This window comes from Vipera ursinii (assembly GCF_947247035.1).
Source record: "Vipera ursinii genome assembly, chromosome: 4".
In the NCBI taxonomy this organism is placed as follows: Eukaryota; Metazoa; Chordata; class Lepidosauria; order Squamata; family Viperidae; genus Vipera; species Vipera ursinii.
This window is the reverse complement of record NC_139514.1, coordinates 86,480,548-86,502,905: the sequence shown is the minus strand read 5'-3', so window position 1 is coordinate 86,502,905 and position 22,358 is coordinate 86,480,548. Positions and strand designations below refer to the sequence as shown.

The 22,358-nt window shown below is 36.8% G+C and overlaps 1 protein-coding gene across 1 annotated transcript in view; it reads right to left on the bottom strand.

Annotated features, from left to right (window-relative positions):
* Positions 1 to 476: 476 nt before the first annotated feature.
* Positions 477 to 22,358, bottom strand: part of LOC310640616 (interleukin-1 receptor type 2-like) — a 43,124-nt gene continuing 21,242 nt past the window's right edge. Inside the window, exons 6-9 of the mRNA XM_083363024.1 lie at positions 21,057 to 21,122; positions 13,315 to 13,450; positions 11,774 to 11,925; positions 477 to 885 (exon numbers count right to left, since the gene is read on the bottom strand). Of these exons, the coding sequence (XP_083219150.1) occupies positions 758 to 885; positions 11,774 to 11,925; positions 13,315 to 13,450; positions 21,057 to 21,122 (482 nt within the window). The 3' untranslated portion in view covers positions 477 to 757. The remainder of the gene's footprint in view (positions 886 to 11,773; positions 11,926 to 13,314; positions 13,451 to 21,056; positions 21,123 to 22,358) is intronic.

The window sequence follows — 22,358 nt, the reverse complement described above, 5'->3', positions numbered from 1 at the left end:
TTCTGATGCTGATGATATACTGTAGAACATTAAAAGATTATATTAGCCATAATTACTCTTAATCAGTTAATAAATAGTAAAAATAGTAAAATTGGAAAGGAATATAATTTATTATATGATATCAAATATATACATTTGTATATAGTTAATACAATTAACTACATTTGCTATATTCCCTGTTCCGCTTTACTATCCCGGCTTCCAAAATTACAGAAAATCATACATTATATTTAAAATATATGCATTAATAAGTATAAACATAAAATAAGGTTTTGGTACTGAAGAAGTGAAAAATTAGAATTATAACATATCTGTAGGTTCACTATGTAATTTTTTTTCTTTGGAAGATTAATTTCCTTTAGGTTTTTTTAAAGAATTCTGCCTTTTTTATAATCACTCTCAAAGTCTCTCTCTCTTCCCATCTATATTTTTCATTTAATCATATTTTTTTAAAAAAAAACAATATACTCCCATTGTTATAAAACCTAAATAAGATAGTAGCTGATAAATGTTTATTACAGTTAAAGTTACTTTTCTGCATCAAGTTTCAGTGGTAAAATTAGAGATAACATTTAAAAATTATTATATTATTATATTTTTGTTATTATAGAAACTTGCATTAGATTTCCTTCAACAAGCATCAAAACAGCAGCTTCATTTCTGTTTGCAACCAAAAGGCTTCTAGATATCTTAGGACAGATGAGAAATATAATTTAGGATGCTAAAATAAAAAATACAAGAAATAAAAGTATATTCATTAGGAGTTGGCCACAACGTATCCCTTGGTAGATCTTTGCTTCCAGTATTTCTTTAAGTAAACTCCTCCTATGATGAGAACAGCCAGAGCCACAGGAGTAACTGCCAAGTACCAAGACAACTGGCGGTCTTTTAAAAAAGGAAAAGAAAAAAAACAACACCCAACATTAGACATCATACTCTGCACTGTTTAAATCATTGTTTTTCTAAGCTCCCTGGTTCCCACAAACACAAGTTTTATCAGTAGCAGATGGAATACATAACAACAACAGGTCATATCTATGGCAATAAAAAGGAATTTGGTTAAATTTTGTAAAAATATACAGTCACTGCAGAGCTTTAAACTAGGGCAAGTCTGATGTTTCCAACATGTGTAACTGGATAATAGCCTAAAAGCTGCAAGCTTTTCTCCCCTTCAATACAGTTCTTTGATCTTGAAGGTATGTAATCTTTTTAGCTATCATGTTGCAGTGATATGATATAATTAATCTAATCTATGACTCTTCGGGTGACATTGGGATACATTCTTGCACCTCTGCCAACTCATATGTGGTTGTGAAGTTCCCATGCCACTTTTACATGGAATGAAGAGATACTTCAACTTCCGGGTGGCAAGGCTCCATCGAAGGCGGCCGTTTCGGCCATCAGCCCCGTTGCTTTCCGTTTGAACCGCTAAAACAGTGACAATCAGCTGTTTTGCAGTTCAGAAGCCCTCTCCTCGGGAGAAGAGGGGAGGGTGAGCGTTCACGTAGGGGTAGAGCTCCCCTAGACCCCCAGAGTTTAAATTCTGGGGGTTGAAGGGTGAGAGCCCCCCCGTAGCCTGAATTTGCTCCGGACTCAGGGACTCCTCCGCTCCAAGGCTTTGGAGTGGAGCAGGACGCTGCAACCATCCCTGCAATCAACAATTAACTTTGGATTACTTGGATGCAGGCACAGCTGTGCAGGAGAATATTGAAACAGCAAGTATTTGAACTTTAACTCTGGTTTACTTTGAAAGAAAAAGTTGCAAGTGGTGTGGAAAGTGAAAGTGTGCAACGGAAATTAACTGGGTGTTAAGATGGCTTCTAAATCAACCAAAGCTTCTGTTCCTAGAAGTGCTGGTGCTTCACCAGTTCAGCATTCTTCATTACAGACTTTGATGCCTCCTCCTGTGGCACCCACACCCGCATTAACATTAAAAGATTTACAAGATGCTTTAAAAATACAATCCCAGCAAATAGCTGAACTTATTGAGGAGAAGAATACTGAAATAAGAGCAGACATTTTAGCTGCATTTCAGGAGCTTGCAGTTTGTATTGAGCGCCTGGATGATCGTGTGGAAGAGCTGAATCAAAATAATTTGAGATTGGATGCTAAAATGTTGGAAGCTGAAAATAAGATGGAAAAGATTGATGATGATGTAGTTATGATACAATATATAGATATGGAGTTTGCTTTGAGGATTAGAGGATTGAAAGAGGACCCAAAGGAAAATTTGAAAGAGTTATTGGCACAAGCCCTCAAACCGAACTTGGAGCATCAAGTGGAAGATATTATGGGGGATATAGACAAAATATTTTGTGTTAATTCTTGGATTGCCAAAGAAAATTACCTAGAGATGTGGTGGTTTATTTTACAAAGAGATCGATCAGAAATGTGATTATCCAAGCCTTTTATAATAATAGATTTAAAGTTGCTGAGCAAGAAGTTTTACTTCTGAAAGAGATTCCTCCAAGAATTTTAAGGAAAAGAAAAGAATTTGCTTTTTTGGCAGATGAATTAAAGAAATGGCAGCTTCAGTTTAGATGGGAGATACCAGTTGGCTTGGTGGTGAATTATGCTGGCACGAGATATCGTCTTAATACAGTTTTGAAGGCACGAGATTTTTATTCTAACATATTGAAGGCAGGTCCTCCACCATCTCCAGAATTCAAAGGAAGGAAGGAAGAAGGAGAGTGTCAGACTCAAGTGGAGACTAAACAAGGAGATGAAGCAGTTACTTCGCAGATGGTTAAATAATCTCAGCTAATTGTAGAAGTTGAGCAGCCCCAGACGTCAACAGAAGAGGTTAAAGAACAAAGAATGACAAGGGCTGCAATTAGACGAATGAGACAAGAACAAGAACAACAAAAAGCTGCAATCATATCTCAAGAATTTACTTATAGTGAAGCTGTGGGAGGAGCGAGACCGAAGAGGCAGGTCCAGGTGGTTCTGCAAGAGGCGCTCCGAAAACTTCAGGTCACAAAAGATGGCGACAAAGTTTCTAACCTGGAATGTTAATGGATTAAATTCCCCACACAAGAGAAAGTTTTTCAGTATTTAAAACAATTTAAAAATGATGTTATTTGTTTACAAGAAACACATATTTGTGCAGTTGATCAAAAATATCTGATAAACTCTAGATTGGGTATACAGTTTAGTGCGTCTGCTCCAGATAAGAAAAATGGAGTAGTCATTTATGTGAAGAAGAATTTAACAGCTAATTTAATTGAAACAGATAAACAAGGAAGATATATTATAATTGAACTTTTAATAGAAGGCAAGAAAATACTTTTGGTTGGATTATATGCTCCTAATCAACAGCAAGGAGAATTTTATAAACTTTTACATAGTAAGATAATTCAATGGGATTATAACTCGTGTATTTTGATGGGAGATTGGAATGGTGTCCTGGACACACAGAAAGACAAAAAAGGTCTTTTCAAAAGCATACCAAATCATGCTATATTGCCTAAATCTTTTTTTGAGATGAAAGATGACTTGGAATTGAGAGATGTTTGGAGAGAAAGAAATTTGGATGAAAAAGATTTTACCTTTTTTTCTGATAGACATCAATCCTTTTCCAGGATTGACTTTGTATTAACTACTAATGATTTTTTTCTAGGATCAAGAAGATTAAGATATGTCCAAGAACTTTATCAGATCACAGTCCAGTATGGTTGGAATTGGAAAAAGAGAGTGGAGAGAGGAGGTCTTGGAGATTGAATGAAAATCTGTTTAGATATCAAGAAAATGTGGATGAATGTAAAAAACAGATGAAAGATTTTTTTAATACAAATATGTATAAGAGTACTTCTATTGAAATGGTTTGGGATGCAAGTAAAGCTTATATGAGAGGAGTGTTAATATATTTGAATAATAAATATAGGTGTAAATTGGAATATAAGCGAAAAGAGTTAGAGGAGGAAATTAAGAGGAAAGAGAAGGCTCTAATTTTGAATGCATCTGATAAGAGGATCAAAGAAGCAATTACTTTGTTAAGAGGTCAGTTTAATATGTTGATGGCAGATCAAGTGGCAACCAACCTACGGTATGTTAAACATAATACTTTTTGTAATGCTAATAAGCCAGGTAGGTGGTTAGCTTATTTGTTAAGGAAGAAACAAAGGTCACGTAACATAGGTAGAATAGTATATAAGGGAAAAGAGGTGTTTCAGCAAAATCTTATTAAAAAGGCTTTTGTTGAATTCTATTCTAAGTTATATGTTAGGGATAAGATTCAAGGTATAGATATAGATAGATATTTACAAGAAGTGAATATCCCTGTTCTTACAGAAGAGCAAAGGGAAGGGATGAATCAACTGATAAATGCTGAAGAAATTATTTTAGCAATTAAACAATTCAAGGTGGGGAAAGCACCAGGAACAGATGGCTTGACTGCCGTTTATTATAAAGATTTACAGTTAGAAATGGTGGAACCTTTAAAAGAATTATTTAGAACAATTCAATCCGGAGGAGAAGTGCCTCCATCGTGGAAAACAGCATATTTGGACTTCCGGTGGCTCCGCGGCGACGGAGACAGCCTTCCCGGGCTGCCCGCGGCTCAGCTGTTGTTTTTTCGCCCGAAACAGCGCCGATCAGCTGTTCGGGCGAATTTGAAGCCCCCTCCTCAGGAGAAGAGGAGGGGGTGAGGCCCCAGGTAGGGGTAGAGTTCTCCGGGGCCGCCCGAGCTTGGAGCTTGGGCGGCTGAAGGATTGAACTCCCCCGAAGCCTGGGTTGCTCCCAGCTGGCCGGCGTCTCTGCTCCGGATTTCTTGGAGCAGAGCCAGGCGTCTGCGACCACCCCTGCCTGAAGAAAGGACTATGGTTTAAAGGAGCAGGCAGAGCGGTACAAGAGGAAAAGGTGAAGAGGATTATGTTATTTTACTCTCGAGCTTGATGGATTTTTTAAACTTTAAGTGAAAGTGCGTCATAAGTGAAAGTAAAAGATGGCGGCTAAACCTCCCCCTAAAACTCTTCGGAGTGGTGGATCTTCTCCGGTGCAACAATCATCGTTACAGGCGTTGCACCCTCCTGATGTATTGACACCGAAGGACTTACGGGATGCTCTGGATAAACTTTTGGAATCAATTAATCAATCAATGGGTGATAAATTTGCACAGATGGAGGAGAAATTGGAGAAACTGGAGGAGAGAATGGAAGAGAGGATGGAACAGAAGTACAGCGTGATGAAGGTAGACATTTTGTCTTCAGTGCATAAAGTGGCAGAATGTGTGGATGATTTGGATGAAAAAGTGGATGATTTGATTCAAAAGAATGCCATATTAGAAGCAAAAGTATGGGAGAATGAAGATTTAAGAGATAAAATGGAAAAAGAATCTTGCTCAATATTACCAGATGCAGTTTGCTGTCAGGATCAGAGGCTTAAAAGAGAATGTTAAGGAAGATTTAAAGCAGCTGATTTCTGAGGCTTTCGAAGTGGTATTGAATCAGCCAGCATCTGAAATAAGACAAGCTATGGATAAAGTGTTCCGTGTGAATTCATGGATTGCTAAACAGAGAAAGCTGCCTAGAGATGTGGTGGTCTACTTTGCAAAAAGAGAAATTAGAGATCAAGTTATACAAGCTGCTTATGATGCTAAAGTTGTGATTGCTGATCAAGAAGTCTTGGTTTTAAAAGAAATTCCTCCAAAGATTTTAAGGAGAAGGAAAGACTTCACTTTTCTTGTGCAAGAGCTTAAGTTACGAGATATAAGGTTCAGATGGGAGGTTCCAGATGGGTTGATGGTGATGTATGAAGGCAAAAGGTACCGGCTGACTACTGTGAAGCAAGCGCGTGATTTCTATAATAACGTCTTAAAAGCAACCCCATTAACACTTCTGGAAGATGCAAAGGGATCTGGAGAGGGAGAACATCAAGAGGTTGAAGTAGAGGAAAACGGTGCTGGAGGAGATCAAGCTGTAGTCTCTTTGGATGATCCTAGAGAGCAAAGGGTAACGCGTGCTGCTTTAAAACGTGCAAAGAAAATAAAAGAACAAGACCAGCAAAAGTCTTCAGAATCTTCACAAAGTACTCATAGCCAAGCAGTGGGAGGAGCACGGCCTAAAGAAGATAGTCCTATCAAAGCAGTGCTTCAAGAGCTTTGGGAGGATATGCATGGCAACTAAATTTTTGACTTGGAACGTTAATGGACTAAATTCACCGCAGAAGAGAAAGAAAGTTTTTCAATATTTAAAACAATTCAAGATAGATGTTATATGTTTGCAAGAAACGCACATTAGGGCTATGGACCAAAAGTTTTTATTGAATTCAAGACTGGGCACGCATTTTGCTGCCTCCGCAATGAATAAGAAAAATGGAGTGGTTGTTTATATTAAAAGCGCCATAACAGCGGATTTAATTGAAGCAGACAAGCATGGAAGATATGTACTGATAGACTTGTTGCTAGAAGGCAAAAAGACGCTTTTAGTTGGACTGTATGCCCCTAATCAACAACAACAACAGGCTGATTTTTTTAGTTTACTTCATACGAAGCTTACCCAGTTGGATTATAAATCTTTTATTTTTATGGGGGACTGGAATGGTGTTTTGGATGTACAGATGGATAAGGCTGGAGCTTTTAAACGCATTCCAAGTCATGCTAGACTGCCTAAATCTTTTTTTGAAATGAAGGATGACTTGGAATTGCGAGATATTTGGCGTGAGAGGCACTTGCAGGAAAAGGATTATACTTTTTATTCTGATAGACATCAATCTTTTTCGAGGATTGACTTTATTTTGGTGACTAATGACTTTTTTTTGAGGACTAAAAAGGTGAAGATTTGTGCAAGAACTATCTCTGATCATAGTCCAGTTTGCTTGGAGATTGATAAGGAGAAAAGAGATAGGCGCTCGTGGCGCGTAAATGAGAATTTGTTTAGAAATCAGAGAAATGTGGAAGAATGTAAACAGCGGATGAAGGATTTTTTTGAAGTTAATATGAATAAAGGTACCTCTATGGATATGGTGTGGGATGCTAGCAAGGCATACATGAGAGGGGTGTTGATATATATGAATAATAAACATAGACGTGCTGTGGAAGCTAGGAGGAAAGAACTGGAGAATGAAATAAAGGAAAAAGAAAAGGCTTTGATTTTGAACTCAGAGGATGCGAAGACTAAGGAGGCTATTAAATTGCTAAGAGGACAATTTGATAAATTAATGGCTGACCAAGTGGCAACCAATCTGCGGTTTGCCAGGCATAATACTTTTTGCAACGCTAATAAACCAGGTAGATGGTTAGCTTATAGATTGAGGAAAAAACAAAGGGCTTCTAATATAGACAAGATTGAGCATAAAGGAAGGGTTGTGTTTCAACAGGACCTTATTAAGAATGCTTTTGTGGATTTTTATTCTAAATTATATGCTAAGGAGAAAATTAATGAAAAAGACATTGATATATATTTGGAAAATGCTAGCATTCCGGTTCTTACGCAAGTACAAAAAGAAGGGATCAATCAACTGATTACAGAAGAAGAAATGTTTACAGCAATTAAGGAATTGAAGGTGGATAAAGCACCAGGTACGGATGGCTTGACTGCGGCCTATTATAAAAATTTACAATTAGAAATGATAAAACCGTTAATGGAACTGTTCCAGACAATCCAGAGGGGGGGAAAGGTGCCACCGTCTTGGAGAACAGCTTTTATTTCTTTGATTCCGAAGGAAGACCAAGATGCTACTCAAGTTAAAAATTATAGACCGATATCGCTTTTAAACACAGACTACAAGATATTTGCTAAGGTTTTGGCTAATAGACTGATAAGGGTTCTGCAACAGGTGATTCATGGGGATCAAACGGGGTTTATTAGTGGTAGGCAAATGAAAAACAATGTGAGGCATATAGTTGATGTGTTAGAGTTTTTGGAAAGGAACAACCAGATTGCTGCTGTGCTAATTTTTTTTAGATGCTGAAAAAGCTTTTGATCAATTGAATTGGAAGTTTTTGTTGAAAGTTATAGACAAAATGGATTTTGGGGAAAATTTTTCACAATCGATTAGGGCATTATATCAAAAACAAACTGCCCGAATTATAGTTAATAATAGTTTGACAGAAGCATGTAATATTGAGAAGGGCACAAGGCAAGGGTGTCCGTTATCGCCCTTGTTATTTGTGTTAACATTAGAGATATTATTGGTTAAAATTCGGAATTCGGAAAAAATTAAGGGGATTCAAATTGGAGATCAGGACTACAGATTGAGAGCATTCGCAGACGATCTGGTTGTTACAGTGACCCAGCCAGAGAATTCTGTTGTGGACCAGATGGAGATAATAACACAATACGGGAAGGTTTCTGGATTTAAGGTTAATGTACAAAAAACAAAAATTTTGGCCAAAAATATGACAACACCGCAAAAGGCCCTTTTAGAAGGATTAACTGGATTCGAGATTGTTAAAAGGGTTAAATATTTGGGGGTGATTTTGTCGCCCTCTAATACAAAGCTATATAAAAATAATTATGAAAAATTATGGGGGAAAATTCAAAAAGAATTGGAGAGTTGGGAAAAACTGCAATTGTCTTTGTTGGGACGGATTGCAGCAGTAAAAATGAATGTCCTGCCTAAATTTTTATTTTTATTTCAAATGATACCGATTCTTAAGAAAGATTCCAATCTGGAGGAATGGCAGCGAGGTATCAATAAATTTGTGTGGGCAGGGAAAAAGCCACGAGTTAAACTTAAGATTATGCAGGATACTCGTGAGAGAGGTGGCCTTAAATTGCCTAATTTTAAATTATATTATGAAGCTGCTGCATTAGTAGGAATAAGTGATTGGATTAATTTGACGCAAGGGAGGTTATTAAATCTTGAGGGCCATGATTTGTTGTTTGGCTGGCATGCATATTTGTTGTATGATAAGAAGGTAGACAACGTGTTTAGGGTGCATATTTTAAGACAGGCATTGCTGAGAGTTTGGAAGAAGTATAGACATAAGTTAAGTTGTAAGATACCATTGTGGGCAATTCCAAAACACGCAATAGAAAATATACATGCTGGCTTCAAACATGATGTGACTACCTACAAGGAGATCCTCAGTTTGGAAAAAAATGCTTGGTGTTTGAAATCATATAGCCTCTTGCGAGAAGAGAAGGTTGTTCAAAATTGGTTTTAATATACTCAGTTACGGGCCAGGTGGAAAGAGGACCAGAAAAATGGATTTGCAATGACTGATGAAAATTTGATAAAGCAAATTAGAAATCAGGAACCAGCACATATCAAACGGATATATCTTGCATTGATAGAGATTGACTCAGAAACAGAGCTTGTTAAGGATTGTATGATAAAATGGGCCCAAAATATTCAGGAAGTTATTACAATGGATACTTGGGAAAAGATTTGGGTGAGGAACGTAAAATTTACTCAAGCTCAAAATCTAAGAGAGAACTTTTACAAAATGTTTTATAGATGGCATTTAGATCCTAAAAAGCTTGCAAGTATGTATCCGAATTATCAGCCTAAATGTTGGAGGTGTGGTGATGAAGATGCAACATATTTTCACATATGGTGGACATGTAAAAAGGTTAAAGCTTTTTGGATAAAAGTTTGGTGGAATATACAGAAGATTTTTAAACAGAGGATAAAGTTTTGTCCGCAGCTTTTCTTGTTGGGAATAATTGCAGACGCTACAGTTGTGGACACTAAGTTGATGTTGAACTTAATTATGGCGGCAAGACTTTTGATAGGCCAATATTGGAAGAAAGAGGAACTGCCGACCATAGAAGAGTGGACTTTAAAGGTTTCCGACCTGGCAGAGATGGCGAAGATTTCGGCCTATTTGAAAGATCACTCGCAAGAACGCTATATTATGGAATGGAGAAAATGGATAGAGTTTATCCAGAACAAGTATAGGGTTAAGAAGTTTTATGTAGCATTTGAATAAGTCTTCTTTCTTTTTTTTCTTTTTTTCTTTTAGTTTTCTATACATATTCAATATTATTAAGGATTGTTTTATCCTATATAAGCTAGAGAGTGATGGATTATAGAGTTTATAGTTGTTAGTATATGATTGTTTATGATTGCTTTTTATATATATACCTTGTATTTAGCTCTGGGAAGTCGGGGGGGAGGGGGGGAGGTAAGGGGGGGGAGGAGGGAGGGGGAAGGGGGGATTCTTAAAGGAAAATTGTATTTTAAAACTTTTCAATAAAAAAAAAGAAAGAAAACAGCATATTTGAAAGAACAATCACAACAGAGATATATTGTGGAATGGAGAAGATGGATCGAGTATATTCAGAATAAATATGGGACTAAAAAGTTTCATTTAGCATATAAATAAGTATTAGTTTTATATGTATAAGTATTTATAAGTATTTATTTATAAGTATTAGTTTTACTACTCCCTGTAAACCGCCCTGAGTCCTCAGGGAAAGGGCGGTATATAAATGTAATAAAATAAATAAATAAATAAATAAATAAATAAATAAATAAATGATGTATTATTAGGTATTCATTATTAGTTAGTTATTTAGTTATGTTTAAGGGGAGTTAAAGTGTGATAAAATTTAATGTGTTTTTTTTAGTTAGTTAGCATATTTTAGCTTAAGTTTGTAAAAGTTAATACCCTGTATTCAGCTCTGGGAAGTCGGGAGGGGGGAGGACGAGGGAGGGTAAGTGGGGGGGGAGGGGGAGGGAGGGAGTTTATGTTTTTAAAATGTATTCTAAAACTTTTCAATAAAAAAGAGATACTTATATTTGCTGCTACAAGCTCTCCACTGAAGTAGAATTCCTTCAGTATTTTGGTGTACAGATTATAGGGCAAGCTATTGCCCAACAGAACATTAAAGTTCTCACAAAACATTGGACTCAACAAATAATTTCAGAAAACCTTACCAAACCAGGTTGGGAAAGATATTGGTGGGATGTTTATTTCAATTCAATAAAAATTAGTCAAGAGTAATCTGATTCTTACATCGGTTTCCTGCCCACAACCCTTGGAAAAGTCAGCCTTCTTCCAGACTCTTTGCAAAGGCAACTGAACATCCCAAATACTTGACTTGGGTCAATGTAGACGCTAATTGTATAGCTTATGAAAATCAATGTGATTGGTATGAAGAAGCTCACCTAAGAAGCTCACCAAATGAGATTCAGTGGCCCTAGTTGAGAGGTGGCATTTACTGGGGAACTAATCATGTGATCTGTATGATGCATAGATTGAGTAGTTTTGCATATTAGCTACATGTTATGGATTCCAGACAGAATAAAAAAAACCCAATTACATAGCAGTAATAAGCAAAATGTGGGATAGTCTTTGGCAAAACTGGTTAATTTTGTATGTACATAATTTCCTCTCCTTTTTCTTTGTAAACGTGCAAAGAGAAATTGTAATTATTTGAAACTAAAACAACTTATTAGAAATCATGTAATACAAACATGACCTGACCAGAAGTTATTCCAGACCTTTGGCCAGTTTATATCTTAACTTTCTTTCCTTATTTACAAAATGAGAAAGTGAATGGCCAATATCAGAGTCATCAGAAAAAATAATGAGGAAAAGATGGTAATAAACACAGTAAAGTAAAGGTAAAGTTTGCCCTGCACATGCATGCTAGTCGTTTCCAACTCTAGGGGCCAGTGCTCATCTCCATTTCAAAGCCGAAGAGCCAGTGCTTGTCTGAGGACGTCTTCGTGGTCATGTGGCCGGCATGACTAGACGCCAAAGGCGCACAGAACACTGTTACCTTCTCACCGTAGTGGTCCCTATTTTTCTACTTGCACTTTTACGTGCTTTCGAACTGCTAGGTTGGCAGAAGACAAAACACAACTGGGTTGTTATACAGACCTTTCTTTTTTTCCTTAATGGTCACTGTTTGTACATGATTCCCACCACCATTTTGTGCCACACATCTGAAATCAGTATGAAAATCAACTTCTGTGATAGAGTCAAAGATCAATGGCACCTCAATGGATCTGTTGTTATTTTCTACAAATTTCCTAAGAGAGAATATAATCATTTATATTGTTAGACAGAGATGCAGAAGAGCTCAGAAAGAAAAGGGCAATTGACTGAGGAATGATATAGCCTGTGTTTTTTTTCATTTAGGAGAAAAATAAATCCAAATGCCAAATAAAATAAATAAATATCCTGCTATTTGAGTTTATTTCCTTTCAACTGACCTTTGCTGTTACTATAAGAAAACTTAAACTGAAAAAGAATTGATGTAACCACCTTATCACACATCCAGTTACATATCTCTTTTGCTCTGAAAATTATATAGTTCATCTATATCTCATTAAACTAGATTAAAGGGAAGACACAGATTTGGAAAAATGATTTTATTGTCATCCAGCAGTTTACTTTGACTTTAATTGGCACTAATGTGTTCATATATGCAATGTATCTTTGAAAAGTTCTCAAGTTACCACCATTTAGATGTCAAACCATTATTCAAATAAAGTTGGAAGAAATGATATTTGAAGTTAAGTAAGTCCAAAATCTGGCAACTCTATGGAGATGTTCAAATACATATTCCATAAACACAGAACAGTGGAAATTAAAGTGCAATACATTCAAATGTTGCATTTGAAGGAAAGGTTGTATGAAACTTATAGAATACAAATCACAAATTGTTGACTTGTAGGTCTCATATAAAGATATTACCAGGTATAAGTTAGCAAAATATTTCAACAATATTTGAGTTAGAAGTTTCTATATCATCTAGACATCTATATCATCTTAACCTTTATAGCATGGGTATCAATGGACCTTAAACTACAACTCATACAACTAAAAATAATATTTATAATTTATTGGATTCCATTACTTTTGAACTGAAATTGATTGTCTAAGATAGCATTTTGAAGAGATGCAATGAGGACAATGCTTAAAAATATGTGTTTTTGCAATGTCCTATACTTACTAACTTTTGAAAAAGAAAGAAATGTAGTTGTGTGACAAAAGCTAAAATTTTCAGATGATAGTATTCTTGTGAACTATATACCTCATACTTGGAATTTGACAACCAAGCAATATTCGATTCTCCATGTCCTCACTATGGCTAAAAGACAGATTTTGCAACATTGGAAAGATAAAATGTATGGTCCTATTTTTTAGTGGATTGAATACCTGATTACATTTGCCACATATGAATGCATTGCTTATAGATGTAGATTTTGTACAGATAAGCATAATGAAAAATGGGACTCATTTATACAAAGTATAAGTAGGTTAAAGAAAACTATAAGATATTTCTGTAATAATTTTCTCACTTATTTTCAAGCACTTGTATTTTTTCTTTCTTTTTGACAATGTATATATAGCTGGTGTTTTTTCCTGCTATTATTTTAAAAGCAATAAAAATAAATTAAAAAAACAACATTTACCCAGTTTCTCCTTCCTTAATTCTTCTGTCTGGGTAAATGTTTTGTATATAACTGTTGTTAGCCAGCCACCAGACATCAAAATCAGAATGGTTATTTTCTCCAACAAAGACTCTACATGGGATGGTGAGTGGAGAACCTGTTTTGAAATGAAGTACAGAGTTAAGGAAAATGAATAGAATATATACCAGGGAATATATGTCCACAGGAACAAATCATCCTAACTTTGATTTTTTAAGGTATTTTCAGAAAATCATTCTTCTTTTACCAATCAGGATTAAGTAGCTATGAGGGTTTAATTTCATCATACTCACTGCTTTTTGTTTATTTTTTATTAGTCCATGTATTAGCCAAGTATGTACCAGAGAGTACTGATTCTAGCCAGAGAAGAAAATAGTTCTGTGATTAATTGCTTTCAGACAGACAGCAGAGTTTGCAATTCTCATGCAGTTACTCTGAAATACTGTAGTCCTATTGGCTTTCAAATAGTTATGAGATGCAAGTAGGAATCCACTTTAGCAACTTCAAGTATGGAATTGCACAAGTACACCAGTCAAACAGTTTCAACTAATCAGGAAGCCAATGTAAGCGTTTGATTTTCATTTCACTGAAGTATCGGGCATGTTCAAAGACACAGCCTAAAGCCTTCAGAAGGAATAGGGATAATATTGCAGACTGTACGTGACCACCTGATATAAGTGCAACATTCCCCCCCACAAACCCCCCCACAAAATATGAACAATCATCATTACCAAATGTTGTTGACCATTTGGCATTTGGGGATGGATAATTTGGCCACATAAGTGCCTACAGAATTCTTCCATAGATGCAGTATTGAAAAAAGCAAGTGAAAATGGAAAAGGTGGTTATTTTCACCTTTTCTCAATAACTCTACTGTAGACAAGATTGCTCCCTCCCCCAACTCTGGAGTGAGGGAAAGTGAGCTTAAAACGGCTTTCCTTTTAGCAGTTCTAATCAAGGTGACTAATAATATCTATTTAACTTTTTTTTCTTTTTTTCTTTTTTTCTTTTTTTGTACACCATTTTTTTCCTTATTGTTAGTGTGGGGTGTTCATTTTTCTGTTTTTCTGTTTTGTATTTTATTCTTGTTGATAAAAGAAAATAAATACGTAAATAGGTGACTAATATTGATCATCATACCATAATGCCTGATAATGGATAGTCACAGGAAGGGTGATTTACAGCACTTGAACTATGACTATTCATGACTCCATGTTATGTGTTGTATGAACCATGGAGCATCAGTATTTGTAGCAAACTCATTTTATGCCCAATTTAGAGTTTAATTTAGTTTTACAACTGGCTTATCTTTTTGTAAATAAACAATATTTTATTGTCATATTACTGTTTGTAAAATATTTACAGAACTTATTACTCCCTACAGATTCTTCAGACCAGCACTGAATTCAAGAGAATTAAAGTATGCTGGTAATATGATTGAGATCTGAACAATTTATTTAGTGTTATAGTGCTTACCCAGTATATAAAGAATTAAGAAAGTTTCAAAGTTATTTAACTAATTACTCCTTGAACTAGCAATACCGCATCCCTCAACCACATTCCTCTTGAGTCATACTTCCATTCCAAGAGTCCAGAACATGTTAGTCAATGCAGTTATTTTATGTCTTCGTCTTATTCCTGCACAGCAATCTGCTGGGACATACTGTATACTCAATCCATTCATAAATGAAGTTCTTTATTAGGGTTATTATCTAGCCAGCTTGGTCTGATTCTTGAAAACCAGTTGTTAAATTTTTGCTCATCCTTCAAGGAAGAGACAGAGATCCAGCAGGCCAGATTGAGCAGAGATCTCATGTTTTTCAGCAGCAAGTCCAGACTATTTTTTTTCATGCACTTATTGCTGAACCTCATATTAGCCACCTTCTCTACAAGCATGGCACTTGTTATGCTAGGCTCTGTTACTATTAGGGCTACTTCAGTTCCTTGCTGGAGCAAGATCCAGGACAAACATACCATGGGCTAGCCAACTGGAGGAGGAGGAGGAGGAGGAGGAGAAGAAACCAGACCAGATCACATGCATTGTGTGGCATTTCTACCTTCCTTCTGATGGCCACAGAGTCAGACTCTCCCTTTCTTGTTCAAGATTTCGGGCAGAACTATGCACAAAATATTGCATTATGCAGATTGATTTCACTGTTTTCTCCCTTTGTATATCTTTGCCATAAAAGCAGCACAAGAAACAAGAAGTGTTGGAAACTCTTCTTCCAACTCTCCCAAGGTTATAGCCTTGGGTGATCACTGCAAAGAATCCAGGAACTGGCATCAAATACCTGACTTGAATGCTTCCAAATAATTGTAGCTTCCATCATGAAACCTAACCAGCTAGACAGCAGCTTCTCACAAATTTTGGGAAAACCTTGATAGGGTCAGGGCTATCATTGGTATTAGAATAGCAGACCATACAAAATCCTCAGGCTATTGCAAGAACAGAGTGTTAAAAAAACTTCCCACAAGAAAGTATGCATTGGTAAATCACATCTTCATTGTTCCTAAGAAACAGCTGGAAGTGTCCATGAAATCAACAAGAGTTTGACTCATTTACATTTTAGAAATTGATTTAAGGTTTCAATTCATTCAACATTTTGGAGTTGTTGTTTTTTAAAAAAATTGATACCTACTGAAAAGTCTTCTTTAAATCAATCAAACCCACAGCACAGCTATTCACTGTTAGTGCCCCATCCAACTTCTTAGAAGGTGTTGAAACCACAGGAACTTTGGGGAGAAGTGATCATGCAGTATTGGAATTCAACATTATGCAACCACAAGCAATAGAACACAGTCAAACTAGAGTCTTGGACTTTAAGAGAGCTAATTTCAACAAACTTAAAGAGAGCTTGGGAAGGATTCCATACTTGAGAATCTTCAAGAGGAAAACAACTCAAGAAGCTTGGGAAATTTTGAAAAGTGAGATTATAAAAGCCCAGTCTAGCATAATACCAACGAAATAGAAAAATAACAGCTCTCAAAAGAAACCAGCATGGATGCATAAAGAACTCTCTGATAAATTGAAAGACAAAAAGGACAAGTATAAAAAATGGAAAAAGGGGCACATAACCAAGGCAGAATATCAGCAAATAACCCGAGCCTGCAAAAATGAAGTGAGGACAGCAAAGGCTCAAAATGAACTAAGGCTTACAACAAAAGTCACAAATAACAAAAAAAGCTTCTCTCAACATAACGGCATCTACATGGAGTGGCGTGTGTAGTGAGGTGCCCCAGGGCTTTGTTCTGGGCCTATTGCTCTTCAACATCTTCATCAATGATTTTGCTGAGGGGATAGATGGGGAACTTATGAAATTTACAGATGACACCAAGCTGGCAGGAATAACCAACACTGCAGAAGATAGCCTTAACATACAGAAGGATTTTGACAGACTTGAACATTGGGTGCTATCTAACAAAATGAAAATCAATGGTGAAAAAAGTAAAGTTCTACATTTAGGCAAGAAAAACCAAATGCACAGGTATAGTATAGGTGGTACCTTGCTCAATAGTAGTAACTGTGAGAGGGATCTTGGAGTCCTAGTGAACAATCACTTAAATATATGCCAGCAGTGTGCTGCAGCTGCCAAAAAAGCCAACACAGTGGTAGACTGCATAGAGGAATAGAATCAAAATCATGTGAAGTGTTAATACCACTTTACATTGCCTTGGTAAGGCCACACTTGGAATATTGCATTTAGTTTTGTTCACCACAATGTAAAAAAGATGTTGAGACTCTAGAAAGAGTATAAAGAAGAGCAAGAAAGATGATCAGGGGACTGGAGGCTAAAACATATAAGGAACGGTTGCTGGAATTGGGTATGTCTATTAATCTGAAGAGAAGAACGAGGGGTGACATGATAGCAGTGTTCCAATATCTCAGGGGCTTCCACAAAGAAGAGAGAGTCAAGCTATTCTCCAAAGCACCTGAAGGCAGGACAAGAAGCAACGGATGGAAACCAACCAAAGAGAGAAGCAACCTAGAACTAAGGAGAAATTTTATGACAGTTAGAACAATTAATCAGTGGAACCACCTGCCTCCAGAAGCTGTGAATGCTCAAACACTGGAAATTTTTAAGAAGAGACTGGAGAGCCATTTCTCTGAAATGGTATGGGGTTTCCTGCCTGAGCAGGGGGTTGGACTAGATGACCTCCAAGATGCCTTCCAACATTATTATTATTAATCATCACACAGTCAGCCAGATGTTCAGTCTGGATTTGCATTTTTGTCTACTTATTACGTCTTTAGCAAGGACCTGGGATAGGCAGATATGGATTTTTGATGGTATTACAGATATTGTTGCAGGATGGAAACAGTTCCTAGTAAGTCCGCCTTTTGCAATTGACTAATTTGTCAGTGCCAATGGTGTTGTTATTATCTGCTTTCCCAGCTATTTTTTTAATGTACTGGCCATGTAGTGTTTTGTCTTCCCATGCCTCTATTCTGTTCTTCATTTGATCTTTCTTGTAAGAAAGTTTGGTCTCTCCAGTACTCAGTAAGCCTTCCTGATATACTAATTTCAGTGCATCTTCATCATTGTCCTTCAGATATTCTTCCAAAGCCATTTTTTCTTCTTTAACCATCTGATGTACTTGCAGCATTCCACGACCACCTATTTGCCTTGGTAGATAGAGTCTGTCAATGTCACTGCGTGGATGAAGGGCATGATTCATTGTAATTATTTTTCTGGTCTTTCTATCCATTACTTTTAGTTCTGCTTGAGTCCAGTCCACTATTCCAGCTGTGTACCTAAAGACTGGAATTGCCCAGGTGTTGATTGCCTTCACAATATTTCCTCCATTGAGTTTGGACTTTAAGATCTTCACTCTCTTGATGTATTCACCTCTAATCTTATTCTTGACTTCAATGTGCTTGATGTTGTCAGCTTGAAGGATACCCAAGTATTTGTAGTAATCTTCCTCATCCAGACTCTTAATGTTATTTTTGTGGGGCATCTTTATTCCTTCAGTTTTCACTATTTTTCCTTGTTTGAGAGTAAGTGTGGCACATTTGTCCAAGCCAAACTCCATTGCAATATCTTGGCTATATATACGGACAGTGTTCAGCAGCGATTCTATTTCAGATGATGTTTTTCCATACAGCTTCAGATCATCCATGTAAAGGAGGTGGGATAGTTTGGCAGATGTTTTAGATGTTTGATAGCCATGTCCTGAGTTATTCAGTATTGTTGACAGAGGAAACAGTACAACAACAAATAGTAGTGGTGATAATGAATCTCCTTGAAATATTCCTCTCTTGATATTACCCTCTCCCAGTCTTTCACCATTGACCTGCAACTGTGTCTTCCACTGTGCCATCAATCTTTGCACAAATTTTCTGATGTTTCTACTGACTCCTGTTATTTCTAGGCACTTGATTATCCGTCATGTGGCAGAGAGTCAAATGCCTTTTTGTAGTCAATCCATGCAACATTCAGGTTGGTGTTCCTTTTCTGGCAGTTTTCCAGGATCATTTTGTCTATTAGGAGTTGAACTTTTGTTCCTCTGCTATTGGGGCGGTTTCCTTTCTGTTTCCGTGGAAAGAGATTATTTTCAACTAGATGCTGTTGGACTGCATCAGCTAACAGACCAGTTAGTAATTTGAAAGTTGTTGGTAAGCAGGTAATTGGCCTGTAGTTGCCTGGTGTTGCCCCTTTTGCTGGATTTTTCATTATTAGGTAGGTTTAATTTCTCCTCCTTGTAGTATATTGTTGAACTGCTTGGCAATGAGTGGGTATATAACAGTTAGATGTTTCAACCAAAACCCATGCAGTTCATCTTCACCTGGTGCTGACCAATTTTTGATCTTCCTTGCTCTTTTTTCTACCATTTTTGTTGTTATTACTAGTTCTTTCATTTCAACTTCCTTTTTATTTGCATCCACCTCTTTTAACCAAGCTGCATCCTTGTTGTATTTCTTTGGGCTATCCCATATCTGCTTCCAGAACTGCACTTTTCTTCCTTGTCAGGTACTGACTGATTCATTGCAGTTTCTCCATTGATGGATTGGTAGAAACGTTTCTGAATGGATTGAAATTGGAGGTTCTGCCTATAATTTGCAATTCGAGCTTCATATCTACTGATTTTCCTGGCTATAGCTGTTATTTGCTGCTTTATTATTTCCAGTGCTTCCTTGAACTTCCTTGTTTCTAGTGGTATTCCTTGATTAGGTATTCTTTGGTCTTTTCTTTCATCTGTTCTAGCTTGCTTGCATGTGATCTTAACTAACTGATTTTATTTTCTAGTCTAATCTTCCATTGGTGAATTGGTGCTTATGCTTGATATTGCAGTATTTTCATCTTTTAATGCTTGTGCTAGCTGTTTCTTTGGAACAAGCTTCAATGCAGGCAGCCTTATTCTGTTGTTTTTGTGCTGTTCTAGATGCTCAGTTATTCTTTGTTTCAATTCTTTTCTTTAGTTAGAGGGCTTTGTTCTTCCTGAGGAAGAGGTGCCTGGTTTCCAAATGAGAACAGTTGTATATCTCTACTGGATTCCTTCACTGCCAGCTCCCCCTGACTTGCCTCTAAATTCTGAATTACTTATGGCAAGGCTTTGATTTCTTTGCCCTGGATAAACCTTTGTAGTTCGTCCAATTCTGTTTTTCTGACTCCTCTAATGAGACCTGTCCAGTATGGTTGAACCTCTGGCATAGCTCTCATCTTCCTCAGAGTACACAAGCCCGACAACCATGTCATGGTAGTGCCTCACTGGGGGATTATTATTATTATTATTATTATTATTATTATTATTATTATTATTATTATTATTATTATTTCTTTTATTCATTAAACATGAACCTCAATCAACTGAACATTGAAATTGACTGGCGATGATGGTTGACACAGGTTGCTGCCAGCATCAGGTATTAACCAGGTACCTCCTTAAAATGTAAGATATTCCAAGTAGCTCAGTTTTTTGTAGCATTGCTGGAGTTATTGCAGGAAACTGCAGTTTCTTGATTTATTTTGCAAAGTTTTTGGACATTGTTCCCAGTGCCCCGATGACAATGGGTATTACTGTTACACATTTCATCCATAATCGCGCAGTTTTGATGGCCAGGTCGTGACATTTAATAATTTTTTTCAGTTCTTTTTCTTCTGTATCTCTTGGTATGGTGATATCAATCAGCTGTATGCTTTGGTTCTCTACAACTGCAATATCTGGCATGTTGTGTTCCAAATGACGATCTGTCTGTATTCAGAAGTCCCACAAGATCTTCATCCTCTCATTCTCAACAACTTTTTCCACCCTATGTTCCCACGACTTTTTGGACACAGGCAAGTCCGAACACAATGCCCAGTGGATTAATTTAGCAACTCGGTCATGTCTAGCTTTGTAATCAGTTTGTGCAATTTTGGTGCACTCACATATTAGATGTGAAACAGTTTCAACTTTGTCGTTGCAAAGTCGGCAATTTGGATTATTGTTGTTGTTGTTATTTTGTTATTGTTGTTGTTGTTATAGCTTAAGTCTGTTTAACATCTAACCCCAGACAAGGTAGGCTTAGCTGAGACATTTAGCCATTAACATTAATATTAGCTGTAAATTCAGCTGGAATGTATCCTAGATTTGACAACTATTGTAAAACATTTATGAAGAATGGAATAGTATTATCCAGCTTACTTCTAATCTGGTTTTGCCAGAATCAGAAAAGAAGTTGACATTAGGTTAATCATTGCCCTCACTGTTCAGAAGTAGCTTAAATAAATTATTGGCCTTACCGAGAGCTGCTGATGTAATCCTTTCATCTGGATTGACAATCATGGGGAATTTTTTTTTCTTTTGTTCTAGTGAAAAAAATCAGGAGAAATCATTAGATGTTTGAAACAACATATTATCATTATGTGTGCATTCTAGTAACTGCTATAAGAACACAGTGATATTTTGCAAAGAACTAGATAAAACTGAAAATCAACAATCAAAAATGTCGAAGTCAATATTTGGCCCAGGTTCTGGTTCACATGTTGAACTATAATCTAGGCTGCAAGTAAAGCTATTGTAATGCTATCTGCAGAAGCAGCTTTCTGTTGGCAGAGAGTTGAAGCATAAGGATTATTTTATACTACCCAGAGTCACTTCCTGTGAGATGGACGACTATTTAAATTTGATTCATTAATAAAGATAGCCTACTCAGCCTAGGAGTACTCCAGAAATATGGACCTCACTTCTTAGAATAGCTAATCCTTTGTGTTGTTTAGACTTTCTGGGGCTCAAGGCCAAAAATCTGGACATTTCACAGTGACTATCCAGAGATCAATAAATGATGGGATCTGTGGAAAACAGGGTGTCATATAGACATGCTAGAGTTCACAAAGTAGATATTGGGGTTATCCAGCTGAACATGCTTATTAATATTTCAAATATATACACTCAATTCTACAGTTAAATGGTGATCATTTCCAAGGACATGGGGTTAGCAACAGAATACCCACAGCAGTTCATTTTATTTCGATAATCTTCATGGTCTTACAATTCAGGGCATTTAAAACAGGAAACTGCATATCCCTAATCTGTTTTTAAAACCATGGTTAGTAAGTAAAGTTGCTTGCTTGCTCAGTTTAACATATCAGAAATGTACACAAACTCATAGAGCAGCAAGTGGTGTGAAGAAGTAAAACACTGAATACAATTGCATCTTTGTGAATTCCAGAGCAGAATTAACTAATCTGGCCCACTAGAGCAGAGGCCCCCAACCTTTTGGGCACCAGGGACTGGTTACGTGGAGAGAGGTTTTTCCGTGGACCGGAGTGGGGATGGTTTTGTGTGGTGCCTGCATCTTGCAGATGGGACTTTGCTTGTTTGCACAGCCCAGTTGCTGGTATGTCGCAGCTCAGTACAGTCCACAGGGGGTTGGGGATCCCTGCACTAGAGAGCGGGAGAAATGGGGGCTGTAACAGTAATAGGCCCATAGTTTGTCCCAGCTGTAGGAAGCAGGAAAGGACATAGCTTATAGTTTGAAGAAAATGCAAAACACCAAAATAGTTCTTGTTCTCTTCAAGTTACAAAATCACAAAAATAAAAAG